Below are 18,041 nucleotides of genomic sequence, written 5' to 3'. Positions count from 1 at the left end.
GACTATAGATGCTGGAGAGGATGTGGAGAAACGGGAACCCTCTTGCACTGTTGGTGGGAATGCAAACTGGTGCAGCCGCTCTGGAAAACAGTGCGGAGTTTACTCAAAAAATTAAAAATAGATCTACCCTATGACCCAGCAATAGCACTGCTAGGAATTGACCCAAGGGATACAGGAGTGCTGATGCATAGGGGCACTTGTACCCCAATGTCTATAGCAGCACTTTCAACAATAACCAAATTATGGAAAGAGCCTAAATGCCTATCAACTGGTGAATGGATAAAGAAATTGTGGTTTACATACACAATGGAATACTACATGGCATTGAGAAAGAATGAAATCTGGCCTTTTGTAGCAACGTGGATGGAACTGGAGAGTGTTATGCTAAGTGAAATAAGTCATACAGAGAAAGACAAATACCCTATGTTTTCACTCTTATGTGGATCCTGAGAAACTTAACGAAAGACCATGGGGGAAGGGAAGGGGGAAAAAAAAAAAGTTAGGGAGGGAGCCAAACCATAAGATAAGAGCCTCTTAAAAACTGAGAACAAACTGAGGGTTGATGGGGATGGGAGGGAGGGTAGGGTGGGTGATGGGTATTGAGGAGGGCACCTGTTGGGATGAGCACTGGGTGTTGTATGGAAACCAACTTGACAATAAATTTCATATTAAAAATAATTAAATAAAATAAAAAGACTTAAAAAAATGTAATGAACTTTTAAATGTACACTGTTTCATATAAATGTTAATCATATTATTTCTATTTTTACAGGTGGTGCTTAGCGAAAATAAAATATTTTTCTTTGATGACAGGTATACCAGAGAGGCAGGGGTTCGCTCTCTGGATAGGAAGCTTGGAGCCATTTGCCGAGCTGTTGCTGTGAAGGTGGCAGAAGGACAACATAAAGAAGCCAAGTTGGACCATTCTGATGTGGCTGAGGGAGAAGGTCTGTGACTTTGATTTGGTACTCTCAGGCTTGGTGGGAGGAGGCCATGGCAAAAAAGAGTTGGATGTGGAGGGGTGGTGTTGGATAATCCTTGGAGCAGTGGCACATAATACTCCACCGGTAAAGACGTCCAGTGAATAAGTAATAACTTAACATTGATGTATTTTATTAAGAGGATTCTCTTTTACAAATAGTACAAAGTTTAGGCTGGAATAATACTCAGTATTAATGCTTTAAGGGTATCATAAATTTCTCCAGATTTATGATGGTAAGCTTTACGTATGGGTTCTGTGTTCTCTTTTTTCCCTCTGATCCACACTGTTGTTGAGTCTTTCAGTATTTATACCATAGAAAATTATTACAGCAGTTAAAAAAATCCAAGCTGTCCAAATACCTCACGGGTAGATCTTTGTACTCTGGAAGAGCTTTATATATAATAATTTGTTTGTCTTACACATTCTCTTTGATAGGTATACAATTAAAATGTAATTTAAATTATTTTTTTCTTAAATAATTGTGGAGGTGGTGATGGGAAAAAAAAAAGAAGCGTTCTATTACTAAATCAAATGTGGACATTTCCATTGGTACCCGGTTTGCAAGTTTTAATTTGTTGCCCCAGACTTGTACAGGGTCTCAGTTCATCATCCCATGCTGCTTGCCAAAACTTGCTTTAACAAAACATGACTTGAGCAGAAGGGAATTGGAATTTTCTTTTATAGTAAAAAGATTTGTTAGATGTCCTACCATTTCCATAGCTCTTCCTAGAAAGGAGTTTGATGAATGTGGTTGGAGAACTGTAATTTGTGAGACACATAGTGGAACAGATGTAAAAATCTTCCCTGTTTTTCCTTGTGTTGCTAAGCACAGTACATTTTACATGTTATCATCAAAAGAGTAGACTTTCATATAATCATCCTGTTTCCAGTATGATGCTTCCACCCCTGCTCCTACTGTGCCAGAACCTTCCTGGTTTGCTTTCTCCAGGGTGTAAACTTCCCATTTCTGTTCAACTAGAGAGGATAGTGCCCTGGTTCTGTGGAGTAGGGGTAGGGATCTTGAGCTCTAATTGTTTCTTACGCAGACTTTAACATTTTTATGTTTAGTACTGTACATTACCCATCAGTATTTTCAGGGGTACTTCGAATTCCCTAGCTTTTGTAGGATTGTATGGACAACTCCCCTTCCCCCACAGACATTAAGGCTTCTCATTTCTCTAGGTTAAATGTTTGTTACTTCCTGTTCACCTGCTGTTTTCCATAATACTGTCAGCATCTCTTATTAGCTGTTGTCTTCTGTCTTAATTCTTTTTGTCCTTAAGGGTTTATACTTTCTTAATTTCTTAATTGTCATTTTAGTAGGACTTGGAGAGGAAGTTTGAAGATAAACACCTGGTCAGACCATTATTTTCAAAAATCTGAATTTTTTTAAAAAATTTTTTAATGTTTATTTATTTTTGAGAGAGACAGAGTGCAAGCAGGGGAGGGACAGAGAGACAGGGAGACACATAATCTGAAGCAGGCTCCAGGCTCTGAGCTGTCAGCACAGAGCCGGATGTGGGGCTCGAACCTACGAACTGTGAGATCATGACCTGAGCCAAAGTCAGATGCTTAACTGACTGAGCCACCCAGGTGCCCCTCAAAAATCTGAATTTTTAAAAAATGCCCTAAATGAGTGGTAACCTATCAAAAATGGAATGAATCACTGGTGTAGCTGACAGTGACAGTGGAGAACTGAGGTGTTTTTCCCTTTTTTCTCTTTCTAAATGTAAGACCTAGATCCTCCTGAATTTCCTCCTTTTATTCTTGGAACACTCCCTTTGTGCTGTGGCCTGCAGGCCAAAGGAAGCTTACCGTAGTCATGCAGTGCTTAACGTTTATATATATGTCCATTAGCATATTTCTAACAATGTCTGTGATCATATTAGCTATTTAAAGATAACCCTGAAATATTCAAGAACTTGTTCAAACAGCTTGTGAACTGTATGGGAACATGCATTTTTTCATGGCAACATTTATTTGGTTACTTTTTCTTAATCCATGATTCACAGAACAAACCCTAAATGATAACATAACTAAGCAGATTTGAGTAGTTAAGATACTACCTAGGTCATCTAGATAAATAATTAGGATAAATACTTGTCTCTTGATGGTGATTTTGGTTGTGGTTCTCATTAGATGCCTGTGGACTCTACAGTGATTCAAATATTGTAAGATACCCTTGAGTTTACTATAAATGACTCTCCTCCAGATTTTAGTAAGATAATTATAAGGTGTCTTGAAATTAGTGTTTATCAACTCAACCAATCCAAAAGGAACATTTCTACAAAAGAGTTAATACTAGGTTTTTATGCCAGAAAGTTCAAATGGTGCAAGCTCAATAACTGAAAGTTCCTCATTAAGAAATGAATTATTTAACATCAGAGTATAAAATAGAACAGTTGTTTTAGAAACTTCAAGGAATGCAGTGAGGGAGTTATTTTTAATGTTAAAATACTGCTGGACTTGGAGTTACTGCCAGGAAGAAAAGTAATTTCAGGCCACAAGCTTCAAAACAGGCAGAAACCTCCAGTGTATCGAACACACTTTCTGGAGTAGGCCCAGAAACACTGGTCTGTGAACAGTTGTCTTTGTATTTGTGGGGTCTGAACTGGCAGTTAAACGGAACAAATAATAATGGAATTTAAAAGCCTGGTGAGATTTATAGTTGATCCGCGTTTGAGGAGGAATATTTATGGTTTCGGTCACTTACCCATGAAGTATGGGAATTATTTCATAAAAGCAGTACTGCCTGTGTTTTTCGCATGTCACTGTAGTATTCTGAATTGTACTTTTTTCCTTCCGGGATATTGGTTGTGTTGGGAGATTAAAAAAAAAATGGGTGGCTAAAGTTTTATTCTCCTTTTTGCCTGCCTTTAGCTATGGACACACATGTCTGATTTACTCAATTTTGCATACTTGGATGTTTCTCTGTAAAGAGTTAGGCAAATGTCCATTTGTTCCAGTACTTATGTATCATATGTGTCCATTTAATATCTAGTAAGATTTTCCCTTCAAAAATGATCCTCAGGAAATGATTTGTGTTCTAATCACTCCTTATAGTTTTTCAGAATATGGAACATTCTCAATTATTTTTGAAAAATAATAGTATTTATTGGTGAAGCTACATTAAACTTAACCTCAAGATGCTAGTTTCTTACTTTCATAGAAAGAATTGAAAAATTAGCTAGAAAAAAAAGAAATAACACAGATTTAATGGTTATTCATGAGGTATATAAGACGCCATTATAAATAAGCTTTTAAAATATCACTTGAAGGAATACTGTGTTTATGTTATAGAACTCACAGATAAACACTTCTAGGAACGTGTAAGGAGTGAATGGGTACTTTGGGCCTGGGATGAAATTTCCAGTGGTGGCATCATACACAGGTTCAAGAATGACTGTGTCCTAGACAGTCTTGATAGCTAGTTTAGGGTAAGTCCTCCAGCTTTGTTCTTCAGGATTGCCTGGGCTATTGTAGGTCCTTTATTATTTTTTTAATGATTATTTATTTTTGAGAGAGAGAGACAGCAAGCAATAGAAGGGCAGAGAGAGAGGGAGACAAAGAATCCCAAGCTGCCTCTGTGCTGTCAGCAAAGCAGGGGAAAGGCAGAGAGAGGCTGACAGAATCCCAAGCTGGCTCCAAGCCATCGGTGCAGAGTCTAGTGCAGGGCTCGAACCCAGACACTACAGGATCATGACCTGAGCCAAAATCAAGATTCAGGTGCTCAACTGACTGAGCCACCCAGGTGTCGCTGTAGGTCCTTTAGCCATATAAATTTTAGAATCAGCTTGTCAATTTCCACAAATAAGTAAATAAAACCTCCTGATACTTTGATTGCATTGAATCTATAAATCAGTTTGGGGAGAATTGACAATTTGATATTATCATGTCTCCTAATTTATGACTAGCTTGATTTAAGTCAATAAATGTTTTAAGTGTTTTAATAGTTTCCAGTGATGAGGTTTTGCATATTCTTTCTTTAGATATATTCCTAGTTGCTGGATCTTTGTGTATGTATATAATTGTAAATGGTATTTTTAATTTTTTATTTTCTAATTTTTTTCTGCTACTACCATGTGGGCATACTACATTGACCTCTATTCAGCAAACTTGCCAAATTGACTTATTAATTCTAACTATAGATTCTTCTGGATTTTCTGTGTACACCATCAGTTATCAAAATTGGAAATAATGTCAGTTTCTACTTCTTCCTTTGCTGTTATTACACCTTTTATTTCATGTCTTCCCTGATGTACTAGCTGAGACCTTCAGGAGGATGTTGAATAGATATAGTGGTAATACCCAAAGTAGGCAGGAAAAAAAAAATGTGAAGAAATTACCAGCCTATATAACCTTTGTTTTGTGCCCTCAGGTGACCACTCTTCACCTAATTGATGATAAAATCTCATTTGTACAGGATTCTCAGTAGCTGTCTAGTTTGATTCAATTCATATCCCTTCACAACATTCCCCGATAAACACTGTGCCTTGCCTATTTGATTCTGTTAGCTGATGCATCTTTATAAACTTGGCTATTTCCCAGTCCCCAAGAAAATAGAAGCTATAAGTTGGGAGAGAAAAAGCTGAGTGGTTGGGTGGTATGAGTCATAAGCAGTAGGATTTGATGTCCGTGAAAACATGCCTGTCCTCCCATTATAGATTCCCTGAGGACCCTGCTGACCACAGGTCAGACTCTGACAATTTCTGTAGTTTGGTTTGGATCTCTGTTTGACTGGGTTGTATTTTGACACGTATTGTTTCTCTGGTACCTTTGCCTTGGGTACGATAGTAAAATCGACCTAATATTAAGTGGAAGAAGGTAGACATAATATGCTTAATTTTTTGGTATGTCCCTTCCAGACAACTTCACAGTTAAAAATGCGTCAAGATAAAATAGGTGAATTTTACGGCACCAGTTCTCCTCATCTGTTAACTTTAATTCTCCCAGTGCACCCACGACTGACTGGGGGAGGACAGGTACCCTGCTGCATTAGCACATCTGCTTAGTATTGCCAGGAGCCAGTGGGTCAGAGGCCGTGGGAAGAACCATGTGTTGAGGGATTTTGGATGCCTGCTCCTTGCGTATTGTGCTTTTGTCACTGTACGTGCCATTCATTCTCGAGGCTAGCTCTTCTCCTAGCCTTTCTCGGGTCCATTTCCGGGAGGAATCCTCTTCTGTTGGGCCACCTTCAGTGTTCTTTGTTGTGGCTTCCTGCCATTGACTTCTCAGGCCCTGAGTATCCTTTATGATAGTTATTTTAAGTGTGGCTCCTTTGTAACCAAAACAGGAAGCTGTTCCTGCAAGAGAATCAAGTGTTTTGATTCTTTCAGCTGTTTTTTTTTTTAATCAGTCCTCTGTAAATCTGAATCCTACCAATTCTCTCGTCACTCGTCTGCTGTCATGAATGTCATGAATACATTTCTTGTATCAGTGGAGAATACTGTAATTGAAGTAGTACAATGGAGAAAACATTGTAATGTTTTTAGGAAGTGACCTCTGAGCTTTATGTAACTTTTTGCTAAGTTCTTTTGTCTTTGACTTCTTGGAGCAGTCTTGTACTTGTTGCAAGAACTGTCCCTATCTTTTGGATTTTACATTAGTTATCTAGTGCTGTGTAACAAATTACACCAAAATTTAGTAGATTAAAGCATTTAACAAACATTTATCATCTCACAGTATCTGTGGGTCAGGAATCCAGGAGCAGTTTAAACTTTGCTGGGGGAGTTATGGCTCAAGACCTCCCATGAGGTTAGACTCAAGCTGTCAGCCAACTTGAAGACTTAACTCAGGGAACATGTGCTTCCAACGTCACCTCCATGGTGGTTAGCTGATTTCAGTTCCTTGCTGACTATTGGCCAGATCTTCAGTCTGTCACCATATAAGGCTCTCCCTACTCTCACGACATGGCCACTGGCTTTCCCCCATAAGAGTGGTATGCGAAAGGGAAAGACAAAGAGAGTCTAGAACAGAAGCTATAATCTGATGTAGTCATCACTTCTCCCACATTCTGTTGGTCACACAGACCAACTCTGGTACAATGAGAGACGGCACCACACAGGCATGTGAAACCTAGGAAGTGGGGATTGCTGGGGGTCATCTTGAAGACTAGCTCTCACAGATTCCTTTTTTTCTTTATTTTAAAGAAGGCTTTTATACATCTCATGTCTGTTAATACAGACCCCATTTCTGAGAGTTGAGATAGTTTGTTCAGAGTTCTAAAGAAAACCTGTGGTTTGGTTGTTAATAGAGAGTGGGAATTTCTGTGCTGCAGAAACAGTTAAGAGTAGCTGTGTTACTCTGCTAGGTGGGCCTTTGGGGGAGAAGAGCTTAATAAGGCTCGCAGGCAAATGAGTGGTTCTTTAGCAACAATTGAAACAGCCTGTTTTGTCAGCTTTCAGTGTGGATTTTGTTGATGTTCTTGTTTGTTTTCTTTGGGAACATAAAAACATTGTTAGCTGTTTTTAGTGAAGCAAGGATAATTGAGTAGTTTGCTGTCACTTGGTTCCAGTCACATGTAAACGTCCTCAACTGTCTGAACCGGAATCCCATATCTTCTTTTCTGGCTAGTGTTAGAACAAAAAAGAGAGAATAGTTTGGGTGTGTGCCTCTGAACCTGAAAACTGTACACCAGACACTTTGGCTGTTTATTTTAGATTGTTATAATACTGAGAAGACAGATTTTTCATTTCTGAGGAGATGCCTGTGTCTGATGGGTAAGAGGTCTTTGAGCACCTTGTAACAAGTCCCAGTTTTAGTATTTATGGACACTGGATTTAAATTGGCCCTACCTTTTCCTAATCCTGAAGTTACACAACTTTGAATATTTCTTCTTATTACAGAATTTACCAATTTAAACAGCTATAGCAATTTAGCAGCCATCACAGTCTAAGAAACTTCTTTGTCAGAAGGATTTTTCCAAGCCAACACTGAAGTCTGTGCCATTGATCATGATCCACGCGTCATACTTGAGCTGATTTCTTATCTGAGATCCAGGTCACATAAACAGGGCTTAGAAGTTTTAATTCAGCTTTCCATTTCAGTATGTAAAGCGTTTCTTCACCTGTTCTTGCTTATCTTTCCTTTGATTGTGTTAGGGCTCAGGACAAATAAAATTTTTTAATAGTCAAAGGAACTAAGGTTAACTGTGGAGGAAGATGGACTAAAGAGAGAGTATTAGTCCCAAGGCACCTGGCTTGCTGGTTCTAAAGCTTTGGAGATTTGTAGGGTTCTGTTACAGCTAACTGGGTTTTACAAACCAAGATTACAAAAAAAAAAAAGAAAAAGAAGAAAAGAAAAATGAAATCTAGAGAATAAGAGTTTGTATGCTTAATACTTTGTATTTGTAGGGATATTAGGCAGCATGTTGTGTCCAAACATGTAAAATCAAGTGATGTTTTAATGCTGAAATGAAAATATCATGTTGGCATGTAGTGCCAGTGTCATGAAGATATATTAATATTTTTTTCTGACATTTACACTAATTTATTCATTGTTCCCTCATCAATATTGGCCTGGTTTAAGAAAGATTTGTTTGCCTATGTAGACTGGAAGGAAGTGGCAATGAAGGAAAAACCCTACTTACGTATGATAGGAGACAAAATATTTGTTATTTAAACTCTATTTTGGGACAGGAAAATCAAATATTGTCAACAAATTAAAAAGCCATTGTTTCATTTAATGAATCATATAGGAAGATGTCATGGCCTTTAAGTGTCATTGTCTCATGTGATCAAAACCACCCTTTTAAGTTGCAAGATATTAATAACAATAGCATTTTTTGTTAATATTACACATGGCCTCTGCATTTTAACTGATAATAAAGTTTCCCAAGACTATTTTTTGAATCTCTAATACAGGAAATGAGATTTATTCATGCACAAAACCTTCTTGGAGACAGTGGTCCATGCTCCTTTGTCTGGTACAAAGTTAAGACCCTGTGTCTTGGACCCTTGTATAGTATCTCATTCAGTCAGTGATTCAGCTAGCATTTACTGTATGCCAGGTTCTAGATTGGTTCCTGGGAAGCAGATGAAGGAAAACTCCTCTAATGAATATATTTAGTCCATTGGAGGAAGTAGATATATAAAAAATAATTTTTAGATGTGAGATGTTTCAAGCATTGTGCCAGTGTTTAAAGTGCTAATAGGGGCGGTGCCTGGGTGACTCAGTTGATTAAGCATCTGACACTGGCTCAGGTCATGATATCGCAGTTCATGAGTTTGATATCCACGTTGGGCTCTGTGCTGATAGCTCAGAGTCTAGAGTCTGCTTCAGAATCTATGACTCCCTCTCTCTCTGCCCCTCACCCACTCATGCTCTGTCTCTCAAAAATAAATAAGTGTTAAAAAAAAGTTTTTAAAAAAGTGCTGTGAGGCACTGAATTGATCATTTAAAGCTTTGTTATAGATATTGTAGCTTTTTGAAATTGCTTTTAGTAAGTTGAGACAAAATGGTCGTTTGCTTACATCTCAGAATTAATTGGAATGGATAAATAGATGGGAAAATATGTTTTCCAGATATTCTGTTTTAATACTCTTTGTTTTCATGAACAGATAACTACTTCTAAAATTGAGAGATGGTTCACAATCATAATTTCCGTCAATATCTCAGTATTTACTATGTAGAAATGTTTAGTAGGTGAATTTGAAAGAAAATGTATTTGGTCATGTTAAGGTTGTGATCATCATCCCCAAAGTAATGAATTAAATACTGGCAGAAAGGATGTTAAAGATTTTGTTGCTAGCATAAGGGTTTTTCTGGGCATTTGAACCACGGATTTCTCCATTAGAACTAATTCCTTTAAAAAAAAAAAAAAAAAAAAGTTTGAAAATATGCAGGCACAAATGCCTTGGCAGCCCCAGTCAGTAACTTGAATCTCAGTTGCATTTAGCACACTTCCTCTGGCTGGGAGCATGGTTTTCTGGAAAAGATTAACCTGAAACTGACAGCACAAATTATACAGTTGGAAATATTCAGGTTTTTCTGATTTGTTTTTAAGATACTTGTTTTTCTGATTTGTTTTTAAGATACTTTGTTTTCCCCTTTCTGCCTTCCCAAGAGAAAGCTCTCAGAAGCATTGTGTCCATGGTCAGTTTAGCTATGAGGCACGTACTTGTACTATCTTGTAAGAAATGACAAGGCCGTTTATAATCTCAGCATCTCATCTCACTTTTTAAAGCAGACTCAGTTAAAAAAACAAAACAAAACAAAACAAAACTTAGTTGTTTTTATAACTGCAACCATACAAATCTTTCTCTTTAGGCCTAAATGCAGTCTGGATCCATATATACATACCCACACTAAAGAGTTGAGATATAAACAGTATTCCCCTTCATTGGTCCGTGGGCAACCTGTCTGCCAACTAGCTGTTGACACACCTAGTAACACACCTCCTGCACCCATGCACACAAATAACAGTTCAAATGAATTTCATTTTGCTCCTGCTTCAGAATTCAGGAGCCCAGCATGATTGTAATAATATTATTACATAATTAATCTTCACTAATTAAAAATGTTTATGTTTACCCCAGAAAGTCAGCATTAAGAACAGTAATCTTTTGGCAGATCAAAGTAATCATTGTTTTGGTGATTTGTCATTCGTCCAGAGATTTTACAAAGATTTATTTCAACAGGCATAACTAAAGAGCTGTATTGTGTAAGGCACTGTGATGAGTTGGTGTGGCAAGATTAGAGCTCATCTAGGCTGACTCTCCTTCTGCAGATAAGGAACATAGGGCCCAGTTTCTTAGACAAGGTTTTGCTCCATAACTGTCAAATTATGGTCTGGGTGCTGTTCACTCCCTTCAGCCTAAAAGGTGTTCCAGAATAGTGGGAACTACAATGAGAAAGGTGATTTGGGGGGTGCCTGGGTGGCTTAGTCGGTTAAGCATCCAACTTCAGCTCAGGTCATGATCTCACAGTTTGTGAGTTTGAGCCCTACGTCAGGCTCTGTGCTGACAGCTCAGAGCCTGGAGTCGGCTTCGAATTCTGTGTCTCATTCTCTCTCTGCCCCTCCCCCACTTGTGCTCTGCTTCTCTCTCTCAAAAAATAAATACATGTAAAAAAAAAAATTTTTTTTTAAGTGGTTTGGCATCTATTGTGGTTGATCTTGAACACAACTTCTAGAAGTTAGGAATTTGCTTAATTTGTGATGTAGGCCAGTAAAGATGAGGAAACGTGGAAGTGATGTAATCAGAGCAATGATTTAGAAAGACTTATTTGCAAGTAGTGAAGAACATGAATACAGGGATACGTTGGAGATATTGAGGGCTTGGGTCCAGAACACCACATAAAGTGAATCAAGTGAATTTTTTTGGTTTCCCAGTACTTATAAAAGTTATATTTACACTATCCTGTAGTCTGTTAAGTATGCATTATGTCAAAAAAAATAATATACATACCTTAATTTAAAAATATTTTATTACTAAAAATGTTAATCATCATCTGAGCTTTCAGTGAATCTTAATCATAATTTTTGCTGGTGAAAGATCTTACCTCGATGATGATGGCTGCTGACTGTTCAGGGTGGTGGCTGCTGAAGGTTTGGGGTAGCTGTGGCAATTTCTTAAGACAGCAATGAAATTTGCCACAGCGACTGTTCCTTTCACTAATGATATCTCTGCAGCATGTGGTGCTGTTTGGTAGCAGTTACCCACAGTAGAACTTCTTTCAAAATTGGGAGCCTGTCCTCTCAAACCCTGCTGCTGCTTTATCAACTAAATTCATGTAATATTCTGAATCCTCTGTTGTCATTCAAGAATCTTCACCACATCTTCATCAGGAGTAGATTCCATTTGAAGAAACTCCTTTCTTTGCTCATCCTTAAGAAGCAACTTCTCATCCCTTAAAGTTTTGTCATGAGATTGCACCAATTCAGTCCCATTTCTAGGCTCCACTTCTAATTCTAGTTCTCTTATCCTTTACACATCTGCAGATACTTCCTCTAATGAAATCTTGAACCCCTCAAAGTCACTTGTGAGGATTGGAATCAACTTCTTCCAAACTCCTGTACGTTGATATTTTGACCTCTTCCCATGAATCACAAATGTTCTTAATACCATCCATAATGGATTTTCAGTTTTTCCAGATTTTCAGTTTACTTTTCTCAGATCCATCAAAGGAATCACTATCTATGGCAGCTATAATCTCACAAAAATGTATTTCTTAAATAAGACTCAGAAATCAAAATTATTCCTTGATCCATGAGCTGCGGAATGAATATTGTTTTAGCATACATGAGAACAACATTAATCTCCTACATCTTCATCAGAGGTCTTTTGTGACCAGGTGCATTGTCAATGAGCAGCAGTATTTGGAGAGGAATCTTTTTTTTCTGAGCAGTGGATCTTAACAGGGGCCTTAAAATGTTCAGTAAGCCATGTTGTAAATAGATGTGCTGTCATCCAGGCTTTGTGGTTCTATTTGTAGAACACAGTCAAAGTAGATTTAGCATAATTCTTAAGGGCCCTAGGATTTTTGGAGTGGTAACTGAGCATTGACTTCAACTTAAAGTTACCAGCTGCAGAGAGTCATCTGTCCTTTGAAGCTCTGAAGGCATGGACTTTTCCTCTCTAGCAGTAAAAGTCCTAGATGGCATCTTCTTCCAGTAGAAAGCTGTTTCATCTGCATTGAAAATCTGTTTTTACTGTAGCCATCTTCATTAATTACCTTAGCTAGATCTTCTGGATAACCTGTTATAGCTTCTCCATCAGCACTGCTGCTTCTCCTTTTACTGTTATGTTATAAAGATGGCTTGGTTCCTTAAACCTCATGAACCAACTTCTCCCTGCTTCAGACTTTTCTTCTGAAGCTTCCTCCCCTCTCTCAGCCTGCACAGAATTAAAGAGACTTAGAGCCTTGGCTCTGGGGGAATGTGCGCTTAAGGGAATTGTGTGCCTGGTTTGATCTTCTCTCCAGACCACTCAAACGTTCTCCATATCAGCAGTAAGGCTGTTTAACTTTCTTATCATTCATGTGTTCCCTGGAGTATCACTTTAAATTTCCTTCAGGAACTGTTCCTTGGCATTTACAACTTGGCTGTTTGGCCAAGAGGGCGGGCTTTCAGCCTTTCTTGGCTTTAGACATGCCTCCCTCACTAAGCCTAATCATTGTTACCTTTTGACTTAAAGTGTATATGTGTCTGTTCCTTTCACTTGAACACTTAGAGGCCATTGTAAGGTTATTGATTAGCTTAATTTCAGTATTGTTGTGTCTCAGGGAACAGGAAGGTCCAAGGAGAGGGAGAAAGATGGGAATGGCTGTCAGTAGAGCAGTCAGAACACACATAACATTTACCGATTAAATTTGCCCTCTTATATGGATGTGATTTGTGGTGCCTCAAAACAATTACAATAGTAACAGCAAAGATCACTGATCACAGACCACCATATAATAATGATGAAAAAGTTTAAAATGCTGTGAGAATTGCTGAAATGTGGCACAGAGACAAAGTGCTCAAATGCTTTAGGGAAAATGGTGCTAACAGACTTGCTCTAGGCAGGGTTTACAGGCCAATAAGTGTCAGAGTCAAGATTCTAACCTAGGCTAAACTTAGTGGCTACACTGTGCTTTCATTATTCCTATATATCCTATGTCCATTGTCCCTATAACAACTATTTGAAGTGTAGATACGATTTCTCTCATTTCAGATGGGGAAGTGGAAGCTTAAGATGATAAGGGAAATGAACAATCTGAACAGGAAATTAAGAAAGCAGTTCTGTTTACGGTAGCAAATGGAAATGAAAACTACGATGAAATATCACTTCACACCTGTCAGAATGACTGAAATCAAAAACACAGAAGCAACAGGTGTTGGCAAGGATGTGGATGGAGAAAAAGGAACCCTCTTGCACTGTTGGTGGGAATGCAAGCTGCTACAGAGGAAAATAGTATGAAGGTTCCTCAAAAAGTTAAAAATAGAACTACCCTACAATCCAGTAATTGCACTATTGGATATTTACCCAGAAAATACAAAAACAGTAATTCAAAGGGGTACATGCACCCCTTTGTTTATTGCAGCATTATTTACAATAGCCAAGCTATGAAAGCAGCCCAAATGTCCATTGATTCATGATTGGATACAGATGTTGCAGTGTATACGCGCGCACGCGCGCGCACACACACACACACACACAATGGAGTATTATTCAGCCATAAAAAGAATGAGATTTTGTGATTTACAACAACATGTTTGCTAGGTGAAATAAGAGAAAGATAAATACCATATGATTTCACTCAAAGGCAGAATTTAAGAAATAAAACAAGCAAAGGAAGAAAACAAAAGACAAACCAAAAAACAGACTTTTAACTATAGAGAACAAACTGTTGGTTGTACTAGAGGGGAGGTAGGGGCAGAGATGGGAGAAATAGGGGATGGGTATTAAAGATTATACTTACCTGATGAGAAAAAACAAAATGAAAAAGCAAATTCCATTTACAATGGCATCTAATAGAATTAAATGCTTAAGAATAAATCTAATCAAGGAGGTAAAAGATACCAAACATTGCTGGAAAGAAATTTTAAAAGGCCTAAGTAAATGGAAGTATGGATAGAAAGACTTAACATTGTTAAGATCTACCGTTTCAATGCCGTCTACAGATTCAGTACAGTCTCTTCTGGAACTTCAAGTCTTTTTCAGAGAAATGGGAAAATCGATCTTCAGTTCATTAGGAATTGCTGTGGGCCCCAGCTACCCAAAGCAATCTTGAAAAAGATCAAAATGGAGGACTCACACCTCCTGACTTTGAATCTTCTATTAAGCTACATTAATTAAGACAGTATGGTACTGGCATAAGGACAGACATATAGATCAGTAGAATAGAATAGAGAGCACAGAAATAAAGGCTCACATATATGGTCAGTTGATTTTTATCAGGGATACCGAGACCATTCAATAAGGAAAGGAAAGTCTTTTTAACAAATAGTGCTGGGAAAATGATATCCACAAGCAAAAGAATGAAGTTGGGCCCTTACAAAACAAATACATAAATACAAAATTAATACAAAATTAAAATAAATATGGAAATTAAAATTTGATCGATGACCTAAATTTAAGAGCTTAAGTTATAAAACTCTTAAATGAAACATTGGGGAAAATCTTCATGACATTAGATTTTGCAGTGATATGGATAGGACACTAAAAGACACAAAATAAAAAAAGAAAACGGAAGAAAATATTTGCAAGTCATATATCTGATTAGGGATTGATATCCAGAAATGTATAAAGAACTCCTACAACTTTAACCAACAAAAGCAACCCAATTCAAAAATGACCAAAGGACTTGAATAGACATTTCAAAGAAGATAGGCAGATGGCCAATAAGCACATGGAAAGATGTTCAACATCACTAGTCAGTAGATCAGTGCAGATGAAAACCATAATGAAATACTACTTCATGCCTATAAGAAAAAAAAGGAAAATAAAAAGCATTGGTAAAGATGTGGAGAAATTAGAACCTTCATGCATTGTTGGAAGGAGCATAAAATGGTGTAGTTGCTGTGGAAAACGGTTCATCAGTCCCTCAAAAAGTTAAACATGGAACCACCATATATCCCAGAAATTCCACTTCTAGGTGTATATCCAAAAGGGTGTGGTACACAGGGACTCAGACAGATACCAGTGTTCTTGGCAGCATTATTCACAATAGCCAAAAGACACAAACAACTCAGTTGTCCATCAGCAGATGACTGGATAAGCAAAATGTGGTGGATACATACAGTGGGAAAAAAGGATGAAAATTTGATGCTACAACATAACTAGGCCTGGAAAACCTTGTGCTAAATGAAATAAGCCAGACACAGAATGGCAGATATTCTATGATTCCATGTAATGAGCTACCTAGGATAGGCACATTCATAGAGACAGAAAAGTAGAATAGAAGGGAGGGAGAATGGGGAGATATTATTTAATGGCCACAGAGTTTATACAGAGATGATGAAGTAGTTTTGGGTATACATGGTGGTGATGGTTATATCAGCATTGCAAATGTATTTAGTTCCACTGAATTGTATACTTGTGGATGGTTAAAATCCATATTATGTGATACACATTTTACCATAATAAAAAGTTTTGAAAAGGTTAAGGGAATTTCCCAAAGTCCTAGAGCTTACCAGGTGGAAAGACCCGGACCAAAACCCAGGCTTTCTTGACTCCCAGGCGTCTTGGAGGTAAGGAAGGTGGGTTGTACCTCTACTGTATATTTCCAAGGATCTACCCAAAGGGAAGAATACTGAAAATGGGATGTTTCATGTTTTTGTACCTAAAGCGATTTGGTGTATCTGTATATCTGTCTGAGGCCCTAAGATCTTTTTAATCGAAAAATATTAGCTACTCAAAATGGGTAAGAGTTGTCTGCTGGGAAGATCTGTTACTCTTTTCTTAATAACAAAATCATCACTATCATATAAATATAAAATGATGCATCAAAAGATTTTCATTAACTTATTAATTAGACATGTTACAGTTGGTTCAGTGGAGATCCAGAAAGTACACACGTATGTACATAGTCAGGAATGCTGAAATGTGCAAAACTAGCGCCTTGGGAAAACTGTACCTGTACATGACAAAGTTCACTTCCGTTTCTATGGACGAGCATCATTTGCATTACTTTCTGGTTACTGTAGCATACAGAATTGAAAAATAGCTTAAAAGCAGTAAAACACAGACCAGCTGGAAGGATACACTGGACAGGATACACAGCAATCTCTTTCCACTCATTTCATAGGTTGTTTTTTTTTTTCTTTTATGAAACTCATAAAAGAGAATCCTTGTCTGTAATACCACTTAGGTTGATTATTTCCAGTTAGGAAAAAAATAATCTAATCTCTAAATTTACCACCAGGTTGCCTTGTTTTGTCAAGGAGCTCTTGAACTTTAGGTGGTTTTTCTAGACTGGACCAAAAAGGTGACCTTAGCCAGGAGCCAGGAATCCTGGTACTGTCTGTGATTTGCTATGCACTTAAGGTCTCAGTTTCCTTGAGTATAAAATGGAGAGCTGAGCCAGATCTTTGACTTTCTGCCTGGCCTTTGAAATTTTATATATCATGGTTTTATCCTATGCTTCTTGAATTCCTGATTCTTCCTGAATTCTGCTAATCTTCAGAGTGAGACCCACACATTTTCAAGAAACTATTTCCCAGGGACATTGTATTAATATGACAGAAACAGATAATGTTCATTTCTTTGAAGAATTAACCCTGTGTTTTGGGTCCTGGGGATTCTGCTACATGCCATTCTTCCCTCCTCCAACCCTACCCCACCAGCATTAAAAACCCACTCTTTGTGAAAATGAACACTTCTTCCATAATCGAGATGAAAGGGTTCCTACTATCACTATGCCAGAAAATGCAGCTTTTGAACTCATGAGCTGGCACTTGAGATTGTAGTACATACTTGAAGTTAAGCAGGATATAGAGAATAAGTGATAACTAAAATGTTCTGTCTGCAGTAGAGATGATTGTAGAAAACCTACGGCTGGTCTGTGGTTTGTTCGATTTTCATTTCCCCCACATTCTGGGGAACTGTTGATGTTAGTTAGTAGCCTGTTTTGTGTTCCTGGCCTCTGCTACTTTCCATTGGTTGGATCACCTTTCAAGAGACACTATTTGCCACAAGATTTATTCAGAAAATAAGAAACTTTTTTTTTTTTTAACACAAAGCTACTGGTGTTTCCAGAGGTATGATAGCCCTCTACTCTTCCTCTTTACCTCCCCTCTTAATGTCTTCCTCTCTCCTTCCTTCCCACAGTGATTCTTGGGCTCTTGGGCCTGCTTTCATTGAAGTCATGCTCCTCTGAGAGAGGAAAAGTGGGTGGAAAGAAACACTCAATCGTGTCCCAGGGACAGCTGCTCAGGAAAGCCTAATCCTTTCTCATGAGACATTTGTAGCTATAGAATATCCTTTCCTAATAACTGCGTGACATCAACTCCAGAGCCCGGCTTAGCCCGCACTGCACTCTTGTTTTGCCAGCAGCCATCACCACAGCACATGTCTGTTTGTTGTACTGCAGGGGGGCCGCTGTTGAGCAGAGCGAGTGCATTTCCCGCCGTGCCCCA

At 38.0% G+C, this 18,041-nt stretch overlaps 1 protein-coding gene across 2 annotated transcripts in view; it reads left to right on the top strand.

The window, feature by feature from the left end:
• Nucleotides 1–18,041, top strand: part of LONP2 (lon peptidase 2, peroxisomal) — a 115,699-nt gene that overhangs the window by 71,895 nt on the left and 25,763 nt on the right. For both annotated transcript variants that reach the window (XM_047834864.1, XM_047834863.1), the window contains exon 11: nucleotides 814–947. In XM_047834864.1, coding sequence (XP_047690820.1) covers nucleotides 814–947 — 134 coding nt within the window. The remainder of the gene's footprint in view (nucleotides 1–813; nucleotides 948–18,041) is intronic.

This window comes from Prionailurus viverrinus, chromosome E2, assembly GCF_022837055.1.
Source record: "Prionailurus viverrinus isolate Anna chromosome E2, UM_Priviv_1.0, whole genome shotgun sequence".
Classification (NCBI taxonomy): Eukaryota; Metazoa; Chordata; class Mammalia; order Carnivora; family Felidae; genus Prionailurus; species Prionailurus viverrinus.
This window is presented reverse-complemented; position numbering and strand designations above follow the sequence as displayed.